At 49.0% G+C, this 18,250-nt stretch overlaps 1 protein-coding gene across 1 annotated transcript in view; it reads right to left on the bottom strand.

Moving 5' to 3' along the window:
- Positions 1-723: 723 nt before the first annotated feature.
- Positions 724-18,250, bottom strand: part of TSHZ3 (teashirt zinc finger homeobox 3) — a 31,086-nt gene continuing 13,559 nt past the window's right edge. Inside the window, exon 2 of the mRNA XM_011949171.1 lies at positions 724-5,525. Coding sequence (XP_011804561.1) covers positions 2,320-5,430 — 3,111 coding nt within the window. The 5' untranslated portion in view covers positions 5,431-5,525 and the 3' untranslated portion in view covers positions 724-2,319. The remainder of the gene's footprint in view (positions 5,526-18,250) is intronic.

An 18,250-nucleotide genomic window follows, 5' to 3' on the forward strand; every position in this document is an offset into this window, starting at 1 on the left:
TTCTGCATAACTGCAAGAGTAGTTTGAATATAGTAATAAAGGTATTTTACAATTTTACATGATGTTCCCAGCGTTTTGTTGGCATGATTTGCCGGGCTAATAAAAGCTTGTGATTATCATATAAATGCTCTCCCCCTCCTCCGGTGGATGGGTTCAGTCTCCTCCCACAACCCCCCTGCCTGCTTATCTGTGGCTGTTTTAACACAAGAGGGAGAACCTTGGGACCCCAAAGTCTGTCTGACCCGACTGGTTCTGTTTCCCGCTGTTTGAAAATCCTGAGTCAACAGGAAGGAGTCACCCTTCCAAAGCTTTCTTTCCCATCAGCCTCCTCGACAGCGCAGGCCCCTCACCCCTGAGCATCCAGAAGGGAGACCAAACCTCAGCCCCCACTGCAGGTCACCAGGTGTGACCGGAAGCTCTGATCCTGGGGGTCTGGCAATATCCCTTCTGCACTGAGCATCTAACCTTATAGGCATGTCTTCCTTTCTTGTGAATGTTTATTCTCGGTTCAGATCCTATTCAAGCTGCCTCTGAGTAAGTGCTCCCCGCTCTCCAAACGCCAAAGTTCACTAAAACTCCCCCTGATTTACGCACAGCTTCCGACTGCCAGCACCTGGCAGCCGCAGCAACCAGCTCCGTCATAAACAGATCGCATACAATTTAATTTTAATGTGCTCGTTAGTCGTAGCACATTTCAGACATAATTGTGAACGCAACACAAAATTATAGCAAAAAGACAATTTTAATGCTGCCGTAGAAAAAAGGGTTATATGAAGAGTCACATAATGGTGCTTCATTGTCAACAACCAAACAGGGCACAGAGTGTGTTACGGTGTCTGTGCTGTTTACATGCCAATATTTTATACAAAGGTTCTCATATGGTGTCAGCTGTCAGTTACTTCTGCAAATTAACTGCCAAAAATGGAGAAGAACAGAATCACTTGGAGAGCCGGTAACCACGGGTTACCTTTCATAAGCCTAAAGATAAAGCTGCAGTGTGGGATCTTGGGAGAATAATTAGGAAGAACAAAACAGAAAGTTACCAATTGAAATAGAAAGGCATCCTACAATATGGAATAGCAACCAAGAGGGCTTATAAATAAGTGAAAGAGGTTGGATCACAGAATGCCTCATGACTTTTAAGCAAAGTATTACAGTACAAACATTTTAAAGGCTTTATCAATGTTTAGGAAATACAGTACAAGTTCTTTTTTTTGTTCTTTTTTTTTTTAACCTTTTCAAATAGACTTAACCCTTTGAGCACTGAGTTTATTTTGAGCGTTCTTTGATTTCTAATAAATACCTTTAAAAATCATGTGCAAAATAGTTATGATGCCTGCCAGGGATGTTTTTCCCGGTCTCGTTTATTCAGACTGCTCAAAACAAATGATAATACGATGCTAATAAATATGTATAATTTAAACATGAACCTCTATCAATATAGATGTACTGTATAGCAAAACAAACTATCATACTTTGCTTTCAGATAATGTTTCTGTATACTTTATAAATGCTATCTGTGGTATCTTCTGTATAATTTACAATGTTTGCATGTAAAAAACAAAACCTATAGACCTTAAAAAAAAAAAAAGAAATATACACTATACATAGGCACAGCTTATGCCCAGAGCACAGCAGGTGCATAAAACACTGTTGCTATAAATGCAAGAAAAAGGTCATTTAACCACAATCACATTTTTTTCATAAGAGAGTCTGAAATCTATACAATATATACATCTATGTTTCAATGTGAAAATAATATTCTTTTAAATTTCAAGGCGTGTTATACCCCTGCAGACCTGCATAAATGGAGGTTCATATTATTCATTATAACTAAGCTGGTAAGGAGTTTAAAAAACAGAGCTTCATACATTATTATTATTTTATTTTATTTTTTAACCAAATTAATGCAAAAGTGCTTCAAAGTACTCAGAGGGCTAAAGATGAAAGGGTGAGAAATGCCAGCACACTCGAATCTCGTGGAAAAAGTGTGCCTGATTTCGTTATAAATGCTTAATTAAACTGTCTGTTAATGCATGCAGCTTGAAGCATCGGGAGGATGCTCACAACTAAATCCCATTTACACAAAGTTCCAAACACTTACCACTGCATTTTAACCTTCATATTTTACCAGTAACAACAGCTGATTATGCACCTCTATTAAACACTGTACAGTTATACAAAACAGTCCAGCCCAGAGTGATTCTCTGCAGTTAAAATAAGAACATGTGCCAAGAACAACAAGTCAGAGGGGGCCTGAAGGTGCCTTCCACGATTTCCCTCAAGGCAAACTGCAGTCCTTTCTATCAAAAGCAAATGCTACTGCTTCTCTAACTCAGAGACATACAGAAGGTGGTCTTCCGGAGATTTCCCGTGTGTTTTGCTAAGGTGAAGTTTAACAGCGTGCTTGCTGGCAAAGGTCCGATTGCAAAGTTTGCACTGATAGGAGGTCCCTAGGTCCTCCTCGGGGGAGGACGTCACCATTTTTTCTGACGGTGACTTGGTTTGTGCTATCTGACTGTTAATCTGTTCGGTGGACAGTTTGGATAAGTCCCGTAGCCGGAAGCCTAAGTGTGATTCTAGGTGACTGATGTACGTGGAAGGAGTCCTGATTTGAGACGCACAATCGTTACAAAAGAAGACGGGGTGGCCAGTGTCCAAGTTTTTGAGGAACTTTGTTCCACCTGTCCTTCGAAGCTGGTATTTCACGTTGGCCAGCCAGTGGCTGATGGTGGTCATGGACAGCCCGGTGAACCTGGAGATATGCATCCGCTCCTGGGGGCTCAGGTCTGACATGATGTACTTCCCTTCCGAGGTCTGCCGGAGGCTGGCGGCAAACTGGGCCTGGAGGATCAGGAGGTGCTGGGGGTTCCAGTTTGACTGGCGGCCCTTCCTCTTCTGGGCAGGCGTCGACTCCTCAGCCTCCTCCAGAGTGGCCCCATCAATGTCAGACTTCTCGGAGATGCTGGAAGGAGTGGAGGATTTTGACGTGTGGCTCTCTGTCAAGTTCTTCAGCATATCGGATATATCTGACAAGGCATTCTCGCGTAGCGGCGAGTTTGACATGAATGATACGACGGCAGATGTCTTTGCCGTTGTCACCGTGGATGAGGAGGTTGCCGGGGCTGTGGACGTGGGTGACAGAAGCACTGAACCCAAGGAGCAGCCTTTGTCACTCTTCCCTTTTGTCAAGTCTATGGGCTGGTCGTTGTTGACGTGGTAGAAATAGCGGTCGAGGTGGTCTGCCTTCTTGGACTGCAGGGGCGGCGGGGTGGCCACGGCGGCCTTCTCCGCCAGGCTGTTGCTCATCTTGAAAAGCATGCTCATGGGGTCCAGGGCAGGCAGGGAGGGCTTGGCAGCCTTGCCCAGGTGAATGTTCATGACTGACTGCAGGGCACTCAAAGGGTTAACAAAAGGCTGTTCGGGCGGGTGGTCGGTGATGATGGCTGTGCTGCCACTCAAACTGCTGGACAGGGGCTTCACCAGCTCCTTCCCATTCTCCACTGGCTCAGCCAGGGGGCTCCCATCCTTGCACCCATCCCGTGGGGGGCTGGGGCTGTTCTCCTGGCTTCGGAAGCCCCCATCGCTGGACGCCTCCATCTTGATGGGCTCCCCGACTTCGCTGCTACACGGGGAGGGAGTAGCCCGCTTGGGCGGGGAAAGCTTCCCATCTGGCTCCTTCATCTTCTCCTCCACTTTGGCAACTTTCTCAGTGACCTTTTTCACCAGCTCCTCCATGGCATGAAAGTTTGTCTTGGGCATGGGGGACGTCTGGCTGCTGGGTGGAGAGACCAGGGTCTGGTTTTTCGTCGGGGAGACAATCTCACTGTTGCCAAACATGGGTTTCAGGGGCGTGCTCTTCCCCGACGAGCCCAGGGACAACTTCATCATGTTGGGAAGTTGGTAGGCGGCATGGATGCTGGGGTAGCCCCCCCAGCTAGGAGTGCCGTTCTGGGCCTTGTTGATTGCGGATGTCACTGTGTTTTCCAGGGATTTGAGGATATCGAGCCCCCCCTTGGGACTCTCTTCTAAGTCATTTTCAGTCAAGTAATGGTATTTGGAAGAGATGTCACACTTCTCCTCTTCTTCGCCAGGCTTGTCCTTTTGCTTGGGTTTCTCGTCAGTGACCGCTTTGTCCTTGTCGACTTCCTTCTTGACCTCCACATTCAGTTTTGGGGAGATGCTGGCAGGTGTATTGGAGGGGGACGTGAAGGTGGTGGCCGCCAGGGGCACGGACTGGACCTTCTCGTCCAGCAGGGTTGTGATGGTAGGCGTGACGGGCGTCTCCACAATGGGCTTCCCCTTTTTCATAGCCGAGTTGGTGACCTTGATGAAGTGGCCAGTGACCATCATGTGGGCCGTGAGCTCCTGCAGGGTGTCGTGCGAGCTCCCACACTCCATGCACTTCAGGATCTGGGACTTCCGGGCCTCAAAGTGCCATGCGTAGCTGGCCCCGTTCTGGTGGCCGTACCGGTTATTTGGCGTGATGTAAGGGTTGGAGTTCTTCTGAAGTGCATCGTTGGTGTCTGAGATGGTGGCTTTGGGGGTTCCACCTGTGGAATCCGGGGAGCTAGGGAGCTCCAGCTCCAGGGAAGCTTTCTTCCGAGCGGCAGGGATGATTTTGGCGGCGACAGGAGTGACGGGTTCCTTCAGAGGCACTTTTTGGTAGTGTTTTGTTTTGATCATATGGACACTCAAATCCTGCAGGGACTCAAAGGAGTGGCCACAGTACATGCACTTCAGCACCTTCTGGGCATCTTCCTTCCCTTCCATTTCCAGCAACGAGCGTTTGCGAGGCTTGGACCAGCGCTTGGGGTTGTTGTTATCAGTCTCGTGGTTGTCATCGCGGTAATGCCCCGTCTCGTTCATGTGCACCGTCAACTCCACCAGGGTGTCGTAGGCGGCGCTGCAGTCCTTACAGCGGAACTTGCTGGCCCCCGTGAAGATGGAGCCATAGAGCTTGCTGCTCTGCCGGTACAGCTGCACGGTGCTGAAGAGGCTGGGCTCCGGGAGCATGCGGCTCTGCGACACCTGCTGCAGAGTCTTAGCCATGGCACTCTGGTGCCAGTCGAAGCTCCCGCTGCCACAGCTGCTGCTGCTGCTACTGCTGCTACTGCTGCTGCCATTGTTCTTCTCTGAGGAGGGCTGGTGCAGGTTGAGGTTGAGGTTGGACCAGTAAGAGTTGGAGAGGAAGTTGTTGTAGACGGCCTTCATCTGCTCCAGGCTATCCGACACGGTCGTGTCTTCCAGTGGGACCGTGACCTCCTTGGTCTCCTCTTCGTTCTTGATGGAGCTGCTTTCAAAGTCAGCCATTCGGTCACTGGTCTCACTGATGTGTGACTCGCTGTCCATTTCGTGGCAGGAAAACTCAGCGGCCGGGGAGTTCTGGTAGCTGGGGCAGGCCCGGGTGAGCTCCTTCTCCGGGCACATGTACTTGGCTGAGGGCTCTCCATCTGCCGTATGCTCCTCTGCGTCTAAACCTTCATCCACCAGGGCAGCAGCCTTTAACTCCTCGGAAACATAGGCTGCCATGATAACAGGTGGGAAAGAGAGACAGGTAGGATGGAATGATGAGAGAGAGGGAGAAGGAGAGAAAGAAAAAAAAAAGCATTAGTACGTGTTGATCTTACCTAGAATATGTTCTGGGCTCTCAGGAAAACACAGCAACCCAGATGGGCACATGTATTTGTAAAACTAAATAGTTAAAATGTGGTGTTTCTTTGGAGCAAAAAAAAAAAAAAAAAATCTGCTCTTCAAACATAATTTGCCACCTTATTCTTCTCAAGGGGCAACAGCTTGAAATTAAAACTAAATTTGAAATTAATGAAGCACATTCTGGAGGTGGCATTCATTTCTAAAGTAATAAATTACTTGTATCAACCTCAGAGACAGCAGTTCCTGTCTGTCAATTAATATGTCTTATGCTTCTCCTACCCCTAATGCATTTCTTAACAGACAGATTCACAATTTAAATTAAGCAAGCAGTTTTTACTCATTGCATTTTTGAGGCTCAATCTTTAATAAATATAAAGTATAAAAACATCAATAAAATTTTTACCAAGTAAAAAGAAAAGTACGTCCATTGTAATGAAGGAAAAACAAGATTTTGTGGCTTTTTTTTTCTTTCTTCCTTCTGGAAAAGCAGGTCTCAGAAAAGCTTAGAGGTAAGTTTCCTGGCAGGGATAGGTGTGGGTTTGTTCCAGTTGAGAGAAGATACCCTGACCAGCTACCACCCAGCCCCTAGCCCTGTCCCCCATGTGAACACTCAGCCGTTCTCAGCCACCTGCACACACACACTCTCCATGCAGAATTATGTCAGAACAAGTTCAGGAAAATTGGTATTCGGTGCTCATTCCTGCTGTATAAATATATACAAGACCTTCCAGTGGACCTTACAAATGTCAAAGTGTTTGCTCTTTAGACTACTTTGTCAATATTTACTCAGTATAAGCTTCATGGGCATCCAACAGAGATCCTGTCTTTCTGGAAGCGATGTAACTGGGATGTAAATCCAGCATGCATTCCCACACAGGTGGAGGGCAGGCCACGCGCCTGCAGGTTCTGGAAGATGCACGTCCAGAGACGCAGAGCCCAGAGAATACTTGTGTTAATGCAACAGGGTGATTTTTTTTTTTTTTCGTTCTCTTGCATTCAGTGATTTGGGTTATTCCTTACTAAACTGATCTGCCACTGCATACTGCATCAGGGTAGTTTTTTGCACAGTGAGGCGTGGCCAGCCCTGTGGCTAGGAACAATTTCAAGGTAAAGGAAAAGGGGAAATAAAGTGACTTTGTCCTGTCAGCTTCTAAATACTTGTTTGCTTCAAAAGGCCAGTGGGGAAGTGTGTTAGATGGTTGGAATGGTGCAGTGCGAATTGCAAGGCTGATTTCTACAAAAAGTTCTTAAGAAAGGAAGGGAAGCTTTGTTTGTGGAATTGACTCCACCAACTTTAAAGATTTGCCCCTGCTCCATTTCACATCAGAAAACAAACCAACAATAACGATAAACAAACAAACAAACAAAAAGAGTGAAATTAGTCCCTTGAAGCCAAACAGGCCCCCTCATTCCTTCCAGGACAAGTGTGATTCTTTTGCTCCTAAGCCCCCTCCTTTGAGTGCCAAGATTCCGAAGCCAAGACACATGGAATCCCAACACTGATGTAATGTGAACTTGAATGGGAACTGTCCCAGGTACACACATCAGCTGCAGGAAGGGGATACTTCTGCTCATTTGCCAACTACTAAGCAAGAGTTTTGTCCAGGAGCTGTGGGTGTTCTTTACAAATGACCACAAGAGAGTGCCCTGCTGCGGTCAGCTGAGTGTGAAGTGCTATGAGGAACGTCAAGTTTGAGGCCATGCACTTTGAGATGACAAATAAAGATGGCAAAAGCTGTGTTCCTAGGGCCAGGACCAAATGCTTAGGGAAATACAGCGCTGACCAGTGGAGGTTCCTATGCTAGTCACAATGAAGACTGTGAACGCATGTGTTGGAAAAAGAACAGGAAAAGAAAAAGAAAAGAAGACATCTCACTCTCCCCCACCTGCCCCCAACAGACTTCCTCGGCATGCAGCACATTCTAGAAATATCTGGACTCAAAACTCCAATGGGGTGGCAGTCCTGGAGGAAGAACAACCAACGAAGAATAAACAAGTGTCCCAATTTGCCTGGACCTGTCCTGGTTTCAGCACTGAACATCCTGCATCCTGGCAATTCACTAAGTCTTGTGCAAACCGAAGGATGGCTTGTTACCCGAGCTGGGGCACGCAATATGACTGAGGTCAGAGATTCCAGGTGGGTCTGCAACCTCTCTTATAATCCTCTTGGGGAACCACTGGAGCAGGGTAGGCTGGGTTTAGCTAGACACAGCCCACTGTCTGCAGAAGTGCACTGGGTGCATGCATATATGATGTTTCCATAGTATGGTTTTACTGTAAACAGGGAAAGAGGAGGAAATCCCATGGCTGGTGTCCCTCCCACTGAGACTCAAGGAAATGCCCAGGTCTGTGTAGATGGGTGAAGGTATCAAAGCCCCTTCTTTCCTGAAGATGCCTCCTGGAGCCACAGTCTGCAATACAAACCCCACACCCTGGGGATTTTGCTCCTATTACAGTAGCTCCCATGAAATTAAGTCTGCGAGAGAAATGGCCCCACAGCAGCCACCACGAGAGGACACCAGTAGCCAGAAGCAGAGCCAATAGTGGACACGAAAGAGTCCTCTGTGGGTGAAGGCCACCAGGTGAGAGGGAAACCCAGGGGCTCTGCCCGCCCACCTCCCACCCAGGGGCAATGCGTCTCCCCATGGCTAGAGCCTTTCCCACCCCCACTGCACAAGCACCAACCCAGCCCAAGCTGTCCGGAGCACTCCTCCCCAGCACAGGCACCATGAATGACGTGACCAGCTCCTGTCCTGGGCTGGCCCACAACACGCTCTGATATACTTTGTAAATTACACAGCAGGGTCAGAATGTCATTAGTCTGCTGACTGAGAAGGAAATTGATATGGAAAGAAAAGGTCAACCTCTCAACCTCCCTGGTGGGAACAAGATCCAACTCAGAAGAGAATTAAAAGGCTCCAGTGCCAAGGAGAACTGGGTCCTGGAAGCCTCACTGCACCCCAGGTCCTTACAAACGCACACCCTCATGGTCATGACGTGGGCCTCACTCCCTGTTCAAATGACCATTTTCTTTTCCGATCTGAAGGTGAGAAGTATTTCCTTAGGTGGAGCCTAAGACTTTTACCCATTGGTTCTCCCCTCCACATTAAAATAAAGGGAAAGGCTGGGTGCAGTGGCTCATGCCTGTAATCCCAGCACTTTGGGAGGCCAAGGCAGGTAGACCGCCTGAGCTCAGGAGTTTGAGACCAGCTTGGGCAACATGGTGAAACCCCATCTCTACTAAAATACAAAAAAATTAGCCAGACATGGTGGCACATGCCTGTAGTCCCAGCTAGTCCAGAGGATGAGGCAGGTGAATCGCTTGAACCCGGGAGGTGGAGGTTGCAGTCAGCCATGACCCACCACTGCACTCCAGCCTGGGCAACAGAGCAAGATCCTATCTCCAAAAATAAACAAATAAATACACAAAAATAAAGGGAAAATTCCCATCCTTCCACCATGCTTTGCAATAATTTCACTACTCTGAGAATGTTTATAGTCTTGATTACTGAACTTTAAAAATGTTCTAGAAAACGGAAATGGACCCAGTGAAATGAGGGAACTAAGGGATGAAAGGCACTCCACAAATATGCATCCAGCTCCCACAAGCGCCAGGCAGGTTACCGCACACAGCAGTGCAGTTTTCTTTCTCTAGGCCTCCATTTCCCTCTCTGAATGATACGGGGCACTACAGTAATATTTGTAAGGTCCTTCCTCAGCTACATGTCTATCATTTTATGGCCCTTCTGAGAAGGTAAAGAGCTGAGCTGTAAAGTCGCTTAATCTGGTTCATTCTCTGCAAACACCAACCTCACCTACACTCAGCAAGTGGAATCGTTCCTCAGTGCTTTCTTCTCTAGACTGAGCATGATACGCAAAGCCCCTGGCTGGATAGAAGGAAGGGCTCTGGAAGCTGGCACAGCGAATGCCCTGGATCAGGCAAGGAGGGGAGGAAAGACTGGGTGTTTCCAGTCACTGTGCAGATGGTGAGAAGTCAATAGGGGTGTGGGGCAGGGCTGCTGAGAACCTGGTCCCCACCAGGCTGGCTTCAATAGCCCAATGGCAGGCACCGTCCACCGATTTGAACCAACAATGTATCACATATGACCCTGGGAAACTCCGCAACTGTCTCCAACAGTATTTGAGAGTATTTAAATTCCTTGTTGCCACTTAACTTTCTGCTCATTCTTGCCTGAATTCTCTAAGGGAGGGAACCTTACATCCTTAGTCTTGCGTGCAGTAGGTGAGCAATGGACAGTGGCTGTCTCATTTCAAGGAGGTGAGCGAGGGGTCATGTCCACCAGCAAGGAGTTGTAACAGCCTTTGCAACAGGATCCCCCCTTCCTCTCTGCGGCCTCCCATATGGGCCCAGGTCAGCCACTAGCATCTCTCACCCCATCCCTAACCAACTCCCTGACTCCAGCCCCAGCCCCTTTAATCTCATCTCCAAGCAGAAACTGCTGAGATTAATATAGAACACCGCACTGGTCATGTCACCTCCCCATGTAACACCCTCAGTAACTTCCCACTGGGCCTGGAAGAACATCCAAATTCCTCAAAGCAGCCCTGAAGGAAGGGAGTCCTCCACCATTTGCCCAGTCCCCCTCCAGCCCCTCTCAGCTTCTGAGATGCACCAAGATCTCTCACTCCACACTTTCTAGCGCTGCCTCCTCTGCTGGAAACCCCGGGGCGGGTGCAGTGAAGTGGAGAATGCAGGAACTCAACCTTCCCCGGGCCTCAGGGAAAAGGCTCTTGGGGATGGCAGGGTTTTGACTCCCGCTTTTGTCCCCTTAGCCATGAGGATCACTTGTCTACAGCCAGAGATTCCAACACACTGTCAGCTTTGTGTGGTCAGGACCAGACCCCACATACCCGCACCACAGATATCAGCCACAACCCTACCGTCTGGCCCAGAGTGGCCACTCAATACATGTCAGTGGGGTGAATGAATGAGTGAATGAATGAATGAATGAATGAATGAATATCTTAGATGGCTGCTTCACACCTCCTAAATAGCTGTCAAAACATCCTGAGGGGATCCTGAGTCCAGCCAGTCCCAATGCAAAGCAGATGTGCTGGCGTGAGACTCAAAGTCCATCCTAGGCAAGTTCTGTCTGCCTGTGACTGGCACATTCAGCAGTGCCACTTTGTGAGGAAGGGTCTCTAGGTAGACAGGATGACAGAACCCACCACTGAGGAAGATGGGAGGAGACACCCCAGTCGGTGGTCTCCTTGCATTGGAGCCCCCCAAGCTGTGTCCACACTCAAATACCCTCTTCAGGAATGCATTATGGGCCAGGTGCAGTAGCTCTTGTCTATAATCCTAGCATTTGGGAGGCCAAGGTGAAGGAATTGCTTGAGCCCAGGAATTCAAGACCAGCCTGGGCAATGCAGCAAGACCCCATCTTTATAATTCTTTTAAAAATTAACTAGGCATGGTGGCCTGTGCCTGTAGTCCCAACTACTTAGGAGGCTGAGGCAGGAGCATTGCTTGAGCCCAGGAGGTTGAGGCTGTAGCGAGTTATTATCACACCCTTGCACTAAAGCCTGGGTGACAGAGTGATTCTGTCTCAAAAAAAAAAAAAAAAAAAGAAAAAAGGCTAGGCGTGGTGGCTTACACCTGTAATCCTAGCACTTTGGGAGGCCAAGGTTGGGGTATTGCCTGAGCTCAGGAGATTGAGATAACCCTGGGCAAAATGGTGAAACCCCGTCTCTACTAAAAATACAAAAAATCAGCCAGGCATGGTGGCGGACACCTGTAGTCCCAGCTACTTGAGAGCTGAGGCATCAGAATTGCTCGAACCTGGGAGGTGGAGATTGCAGTGAGCTGAGATCGTCACTGTACTCTAGCCTAGGCAGCAGAGCGAGCCACTATCTCAAAAAAAAAAAAAAAAAAAAGGAAAAGTGAAAGTGAAAGAAAAATAAAAGAATGCATTATCATCCCTTCATCCCTCTTTTCTCTTGAGCAAATAAGATGGGAACCTCTGCTGCCAGTGCCCATGGAAGAGGCAGCTGGACTGTGAGGGGGAGGAGGTTCTCATTCAAACCAAACCAACAGCTGCAAAGATGCAAAGAAGCTCTCAGGAGTGATCAGGGACTAGCAAGTGAGGGGCCGACTGGGCACCCGCCTTCCACGCTTCTCCAAGTCCCTCCGTTGAAAGAGTCTCTCTTCAAGACGTGAGTCCCTGCGGAATGGCTGCACCCGCTTCCCCACACACATCTCACTTTCCTTACCCCACCAATGAAGACTGTGTGCTTAAAGCAGCAAGACAGCCATCGATCTCTCAAGAGCTGAGTGCCAAGGACACATTTCCAGACAACTGCCTGAACTGAAGAACTTGGCATGCATAGAACCGAATGTGACTCCTGGGTAGAGACACACATGGATGAGAAATAAAAGCTCCCAAACTTACAAAAGCTTTCTGCAAAGTTCTATAGCCCAATAACCTTGGAAGCCCACATGACGGGGGGGAAACACACACACACACACACACACACACACCCAAAAAAAAAAAAAAAAAAAAAAAAAACACGGATCCTGCCTAATATGAACAAGTTTAGGACCCGTGTTCACATTCTTACATTCATTGCATCTGATCCTTTCAATGGTCAAGGAATGTGGAAAAATCATCTCCATTTTGCAGACAAGGAAACAGGGGATTCTGGCTAGTTCCACAGCACACCTGCACTGAGGAACCAGTTCTGACCCCAAACCCTCCGCTGCAGCCCCTCAGGATGAGTCACTGGAGGTAGATGGGACATTTGTCTGAACTCCTAAGACCCACACTCTGAGTCCAGTGTCAGGGGACCACACAGGAAATGTGGGAGGGAGTGCCCTATCCTCGGAATGAAGAGTGGGCAGTCAGGCAGAGCCTTCTCAACTCCCCCAGTGGGATCCACACCTACCCCTCCAGGAGGGTCCAGCATCCCCACCCCCAGCTCACCAGTGGTGTGGCTTCCACACCGTGGACGCGGGGATGACAGACATACCATGTCCAGGGAGAGAAGACAGCCAGTCCACTGTGGCCATCAAGGGTCTGGAGACACCAATACCTTCATTAATATTTATTGTCATCATTAACTAAATTCAATCTCTAGGTAAAAAGAAATTAATGTGTGTCACATAAATATAAAACAGTAAGCTGGGGCATAACAGAAATCATTTCTGGGCAAGGTGGAATTACCTTCATCACACAGTTAAAAATCTCTCCCAAAAGATGAAGAGGAAGTGTTGGCTGGGACCTGCACTCTCCAGCCACAGGCGCCACGGATGGGCAAGTCAGGGTGGGAGGGGGCACTGGGTGTGAGTGGGAAGAAAGGAAAAGAAAGCATGGCTGTGTCCCGCTTCCCAATGCAATTTCCAGGTAAACTGCCCTGTGAACGTTAGCATTTTCTGGGCTGAAATAAAGGTTCTGAAATTATAACCCTCTGTTTTCCCTGGGAAGGTGCTTTGCTGGCTAAAACTTTTTACAGATTCCTTTTTCCCATGTCTTCTTATTAGGGATAGTCCAGAAGAGCATCCCTCTCTGCAATGAGTGCCTCTGGTCATGCATCCATAAGGATCCCTGTGACTGTGATGGAGAAAAGAGTAGAGGCAGGAGGGAGAGGAAGAGGTGGGGAAAGGAGGGAAAGGAGAAGAAAGGACCGAAGAGGGAAGGGGCCATCAAGTCATCCCGGGTTTAAGAAGGATGCAGAGAGAGAGGAGGGGGCCCAGCAGAGAGAGGACAGAGGGAGAAAGAGAGATGGGAGAGGAAAAGAACCCAGTAAGGTTGGAGTCAGGGAGACAGAGGCTACTGAGGGGCATGAGAGGTAGGAATGGAGAGAGAGAACATGGGTGATGGAGATTTGAGAAGAGACAAGGATGAAAGAGGTTATTTTCTGGAAAGGACTCTATGACAAAGAGGGCCTGGAGTCTGAGTTCTGGTGCAGAAGTGGCCCTCAGGATGGCCACCAAGGTAAAAGAGGATGGACCTAGGGGAGCCTGTATGGGTCCGTTCTAATGCTGGGAATCCCAGGCCTCCTTTCCTCCTGCTTCTCTGAATACTTAGATTTTCAAACAACACAGGGTGATTTTTTTTTTCTTTTTCTTTCTTTTTTTTTTTTTTTTGAGACAGGGCTATGCTCTGTTATCCACGCTGAAGTTCAGTGGTGCAACCACAGCTCACTGTAGCCCTGAATTCCTGAACTCAAGCCATCCTCCCACCTTAGCCTCCTGGGTAGCTAGGACTGCAGGCACTAGATACCACACCAGGATAAGAGTGTTTTATTGTTTTTTCTTTATTTCTTGTTTGTTTGTTTTTTAATAAGAATTTTAACTAGTCGAATGGTTTGGGAAGGTGGCTGCCAGGTGTGTTTTCTCAGGCAGGCTCTCCAGGACTCATGCACACCAGTCTCTGCAGACCCTCCTGTCCTTTCCTCAGAGCTAGAATCAACTTCAACACACGCCTAAGCCCTCAGCAGGCACGAAGTCCTCTTCTCTGCTGCAGAATGTGCTTGGACAAGGAAAAATGCCAAGACGTTCACAAGGCATCTTGACCACTTCTCACTCCCCACTTACCTACCTCCCTCACACCTGGGCCCACAACAGAGCAGACCCCAAGGAAATGGCAGGAGGAGATAGGAGGGGACAGTTCAAAAGCCACAGCAACCCAATGTGGCGAGCCATCCAGGAGGGCAGCAGTTGGACTCTGGAGAGGACCTGACGATTCTCTGCTCTGTTGCCCAGCCTGGAGTGTAGTGGTGTGATCATGGCTCACTGCAGCCTCGAACTCCTGGGCTCAAGTGATCCTTCCACCTCAGTCTCCCTAGTAGCTGAAACTACAGGTAAGCACCAATATGCTGATTAAAAACAATCTTTTTTTAGAGTTGGGGTCTTGCTGTGTTGCCCAGGCTGCTCTGGAACTCCTGGCCTCAAGTGATCCTCCAGCCTCAGCCTCCCAAAGCACTGAGATTCCAGGCATGAGCCATGGAGCCAGGCAGGACCTGATGTTTCTGCATCACATTTTTCTCTGGGAAACAACGTGATGTTAGGCAGGGAGGCCCTGGGTCTCAGCTTCTGCCCTGCCATGGATTAGTCCTGCGGCTGTGATGACTGCCTTCATGTCTGTGAGCATCAGTTTCTTCATCAACAAATGGGAGGAAGGAATGGGAAGATGCAACTGGCCACATCCGCCTCCCAGGTGTTTGCAGGCAACCAAGGATTTCATAAGGAGTGGGCATAAAGGACTTTTCCAAGTTAAAGAAACTCTGCAAATAGAGGTGCACCAACTGCACAGGGCTAGGGGATGGCCCCTAGGCTCACCCCTCCTCTTGTAAAAGCCTCTGGGTCTCCCAGACCCTCTGCTGACCTTGCTGCCTTTCAGGAAAGGAGGAGGTGGGAAGATCAGCACCAAGCCCTGCTGGGGTGAGAGCTCCCACTGGGGCTTGGGTTCTGTGCCTCCTCCCTCTGGGCAGCCTTAAAATAGCGGCTGCAGAAAAGGAAGAAATCCAGACAGAAAGGGGAAGAATAAAGGGAGGGAAACGGAGAGCAAGGAAAGGAGGTGAGGAAAGAAGAGACGATGTCAGACGCACGTCTGCAGCATTAGCACTCCCGACCACGCACAGCTCTCCTTCCCAGGCCCCAGCTCCTGGTATAGGAATTCTAGGAAGGAAGCGGGCAGGACCATGGACTCAGCCCCGCTCCACCCAACTGCATGGATCTGACTGGAGATCCCCAGTGCCCCACTTCCAGGGGTGGGAGTTGGAGCCAGATGCCCTGCAGCACAGTGCTGGCTGGGGCAGCCACCTCAGACACTGGCTCTCAGACTGGCTGCCACTGTCCCGGTAGTCCCCAGCCCCCAAGCTGGGCCGCCTTCTCCTCCAGGCTGAGCCCAGTCCCCCTTTCCACTGGGCATCTGCCTTGAATCACCTTCCTCTGTGTCAGGGAAAGAGCTCAAAGTCCCCAGAAAATTTCACCTAAATCTCAGCTTATTCTCAATACACCTGGAAAATCTGGATGAACTGATCCATTTGACACAAGAATTTCTGCTTGACAAAGGACTCATGGAAGTGTCTCACACACTGTGCCCCCTGGGTTATGCTTACATGGGGGCTCTCTGCTGTACAAACGTGTTGCACACCTTGCTATGATGAAGCAAGGGGATTGTTTTCTCAGGGGAACCACACCTGCCATATCAGCTGTGTCTGACAACCTGATTTGGGGCCTAGAGCTGTCCCCAGATGTCCTGAGGTCCCACACAATGGGCTGCTCAGAGGCAGCTGCCCCTAGACCTGGCCTGGAGCCCTGGTGGGTGTGAAGGGTAGACAGACAGGAAGGATGCTCAGGCCTGGATTGCCCCTAACCAAACACATTCCCCCAGCCCTCAGAGAACACGAAAAATCAAGATGGAGGTGCACCTTCTTGGCTGTCGACCAGGAGGGGCTCAAAGCAACAGTATGAAGGCAGGACTTCCCTTTTGTGCAGAGAGAGAGAGGAGATGGCAGGGGGAAGTGTGGGATGGAGTGGAGGGGGCTTAGCTAAACACACACTGGGGGGTACCAATATGATTGGATTGAATGTTGGGCCTCTGTCTAATTATTAAATAAGCAGGGAGAAGAAAGCATTCTAGAGGACTGTTTACACCTGGTACCCAGGAAGTGACAATTCAGTGGGGAACACAAGTCTTTTCCCTCCATCCACCTGGGCACCTGGAGTCACCTACAGATGCCACCTAGGATGATGGAGGCCATGGCCTCTAGGGACAAAGAGAGAATGGCATTCTTGGATGGTACCAGGGAGACCAGGGGCCTTCCAGGCATCGCTGCTAGGATTTGGAGCTCCCCAGAAACCAGGGCAATACCCAAGGGCCAGAAGGCCCAGAAGGGCATGGTTTGGCTCTGGGGGAAGGAAAAGTGGCTGCAGCTGTAATGGCCAGGACTTCTGCAGAAGGCTGGCCACGGTGAGATGACAACCTCCCCTAGATTGATTGCTCTTCCCACTAGCAAGGTCAGGAATATTAATTTTGTACACGATAATTTGATGTAATGTGAGAGATGAATGCTTGTTCAGTTTGGTATCCCTGTGTTAATAAAGCTGCAATGCTTTCATGCCAAGAAAAGCATGGCATTAGCTGATTGGTGAATAAAGTCAGTGTGAATAAGGAAACACCATGCTTTAGCACAGCCATTGTGGCCAGTGGTGGCACAAGCCAAAGACAGGCTGTGGCTGCTCCTCTAGGGAGCCCACGGTAGCAAGGCTTCCCAGGACACCTCCCAGCTGCTGGAAGCCCCAGCCAGTTCAGAAGACTCAGAACCCAGGATGAGTACTGTTCCTCCAGCAGTGATGGGAAACAAGAGTCCAAGAGTTCCAGAAGCCAAACCTGGGGCTCCCAAAGCTGAGTTAAGAAAGACGCTGCCTGAAGCTTCTCTCTTTGAATTCTTGCTGCAATGAAAGGACCCCATTGTGCCACCGTCTCAGTAGCTCCTCCCCAGCACAATCTCCCTCCCTTTCTAGCACTCTTCATGAGGGGGATGGTTCAGAAAAGGAGGAGGACAGAACGTCAGGAGGCTCTCCAAGATCAGAAAGAGAAGGCAGCTTCCCTATCTCTACAATGTCTCTCTTCCAATGCCTTCTGGGGGCTTGCTCTGCTGCAGTTTGGGCACCAACCTCAGTGCAAACAAAAATAAATGTATCAAGGTTGCATGCATTCACGGGACAAAAACCACTGCCTCAGACAAATCTGCAGATAACAAAGAATAAATAAATACTCACTTCAGGGACCATCTGAGTCACCTACTGTCCTCGGCTTCAAGCACATTTAAACCGACTGGGCACCAAACCCACCGTGGAAGCCCACACCAGTATGCTGTCATGGGAAGTCCATACGCTCACTCTCTGTGCCCTGGAGGAGTGCTTCATTGCTGAAATCACCTTAATCTATTTAAGCTACAGGGCAGAGTCATCATTCAGCCAGCTGGATGGTGAGGCCATGTCTGGGTTGACAGCAATCAGTTTGGCCTGGTAGCCGGCGATGGTCTATCAAGTGAAACATGGCTTCTGGAGCCAGGGTGCATTTTTGCAAGAGTGGTGAAGGAAGTAAGCTGCCTGTGGGTGCTGTACTCCCATTCCTCTTTCTGAGTTCAATACATTCCCAAGTACACTGCCCTCTCAGAATAAAGAATCCAGGGTCTGAATCTCTTCCCAATGTCCTTTTTACCTTTTATTCTACAAAATCCATAAGGTAAACCCTGGCTTATATTGAATCCAATAAATTAGAAGAATAACTTCATCCAAAGAAAGGATTCTCTCACCTTGGTGGAATAGGAATCGGGCAAATTATTAGGGGCAGGGGATGTGCTTGACCTTCTCAAATTGCATACACGAGCAGAGGGACTCTCAGGGGGTAGCTGATGTCTTTAACGAGGCAGCTCATTGAGGCAGCTTAAGGAACCAAGTAACTCTTGCCTGCCTATACACTTGGTGATCTAAAAACCTGGGAAAAGCACCTTTAGAATTGGGCAGCAGGCTGTGAAAATTTGGGAACAGTCCTTAAAACGGGCCTCTTCAAGTGGCTAAACATGTACAACTCAAACTGTCACTGGGACTTGCTGGCTTTCC

Source organism: Colobus angolensis, unplaced genomic scaffold (assembly GCF_000951035.1).
Source record: "Colobus angolensis palliatus isolate OR3802 unplaced genomic scaffold, Cang.pa_1.0 Scaffold291, whole genome shotgun sequence".
In the NCBI taxonomy this organism is placed as follows: Eukaryota; Metazoa; Chordata; class Mammalia; order Primates; family Cercopithecidae; genus Colobus; species Colobus angolensis.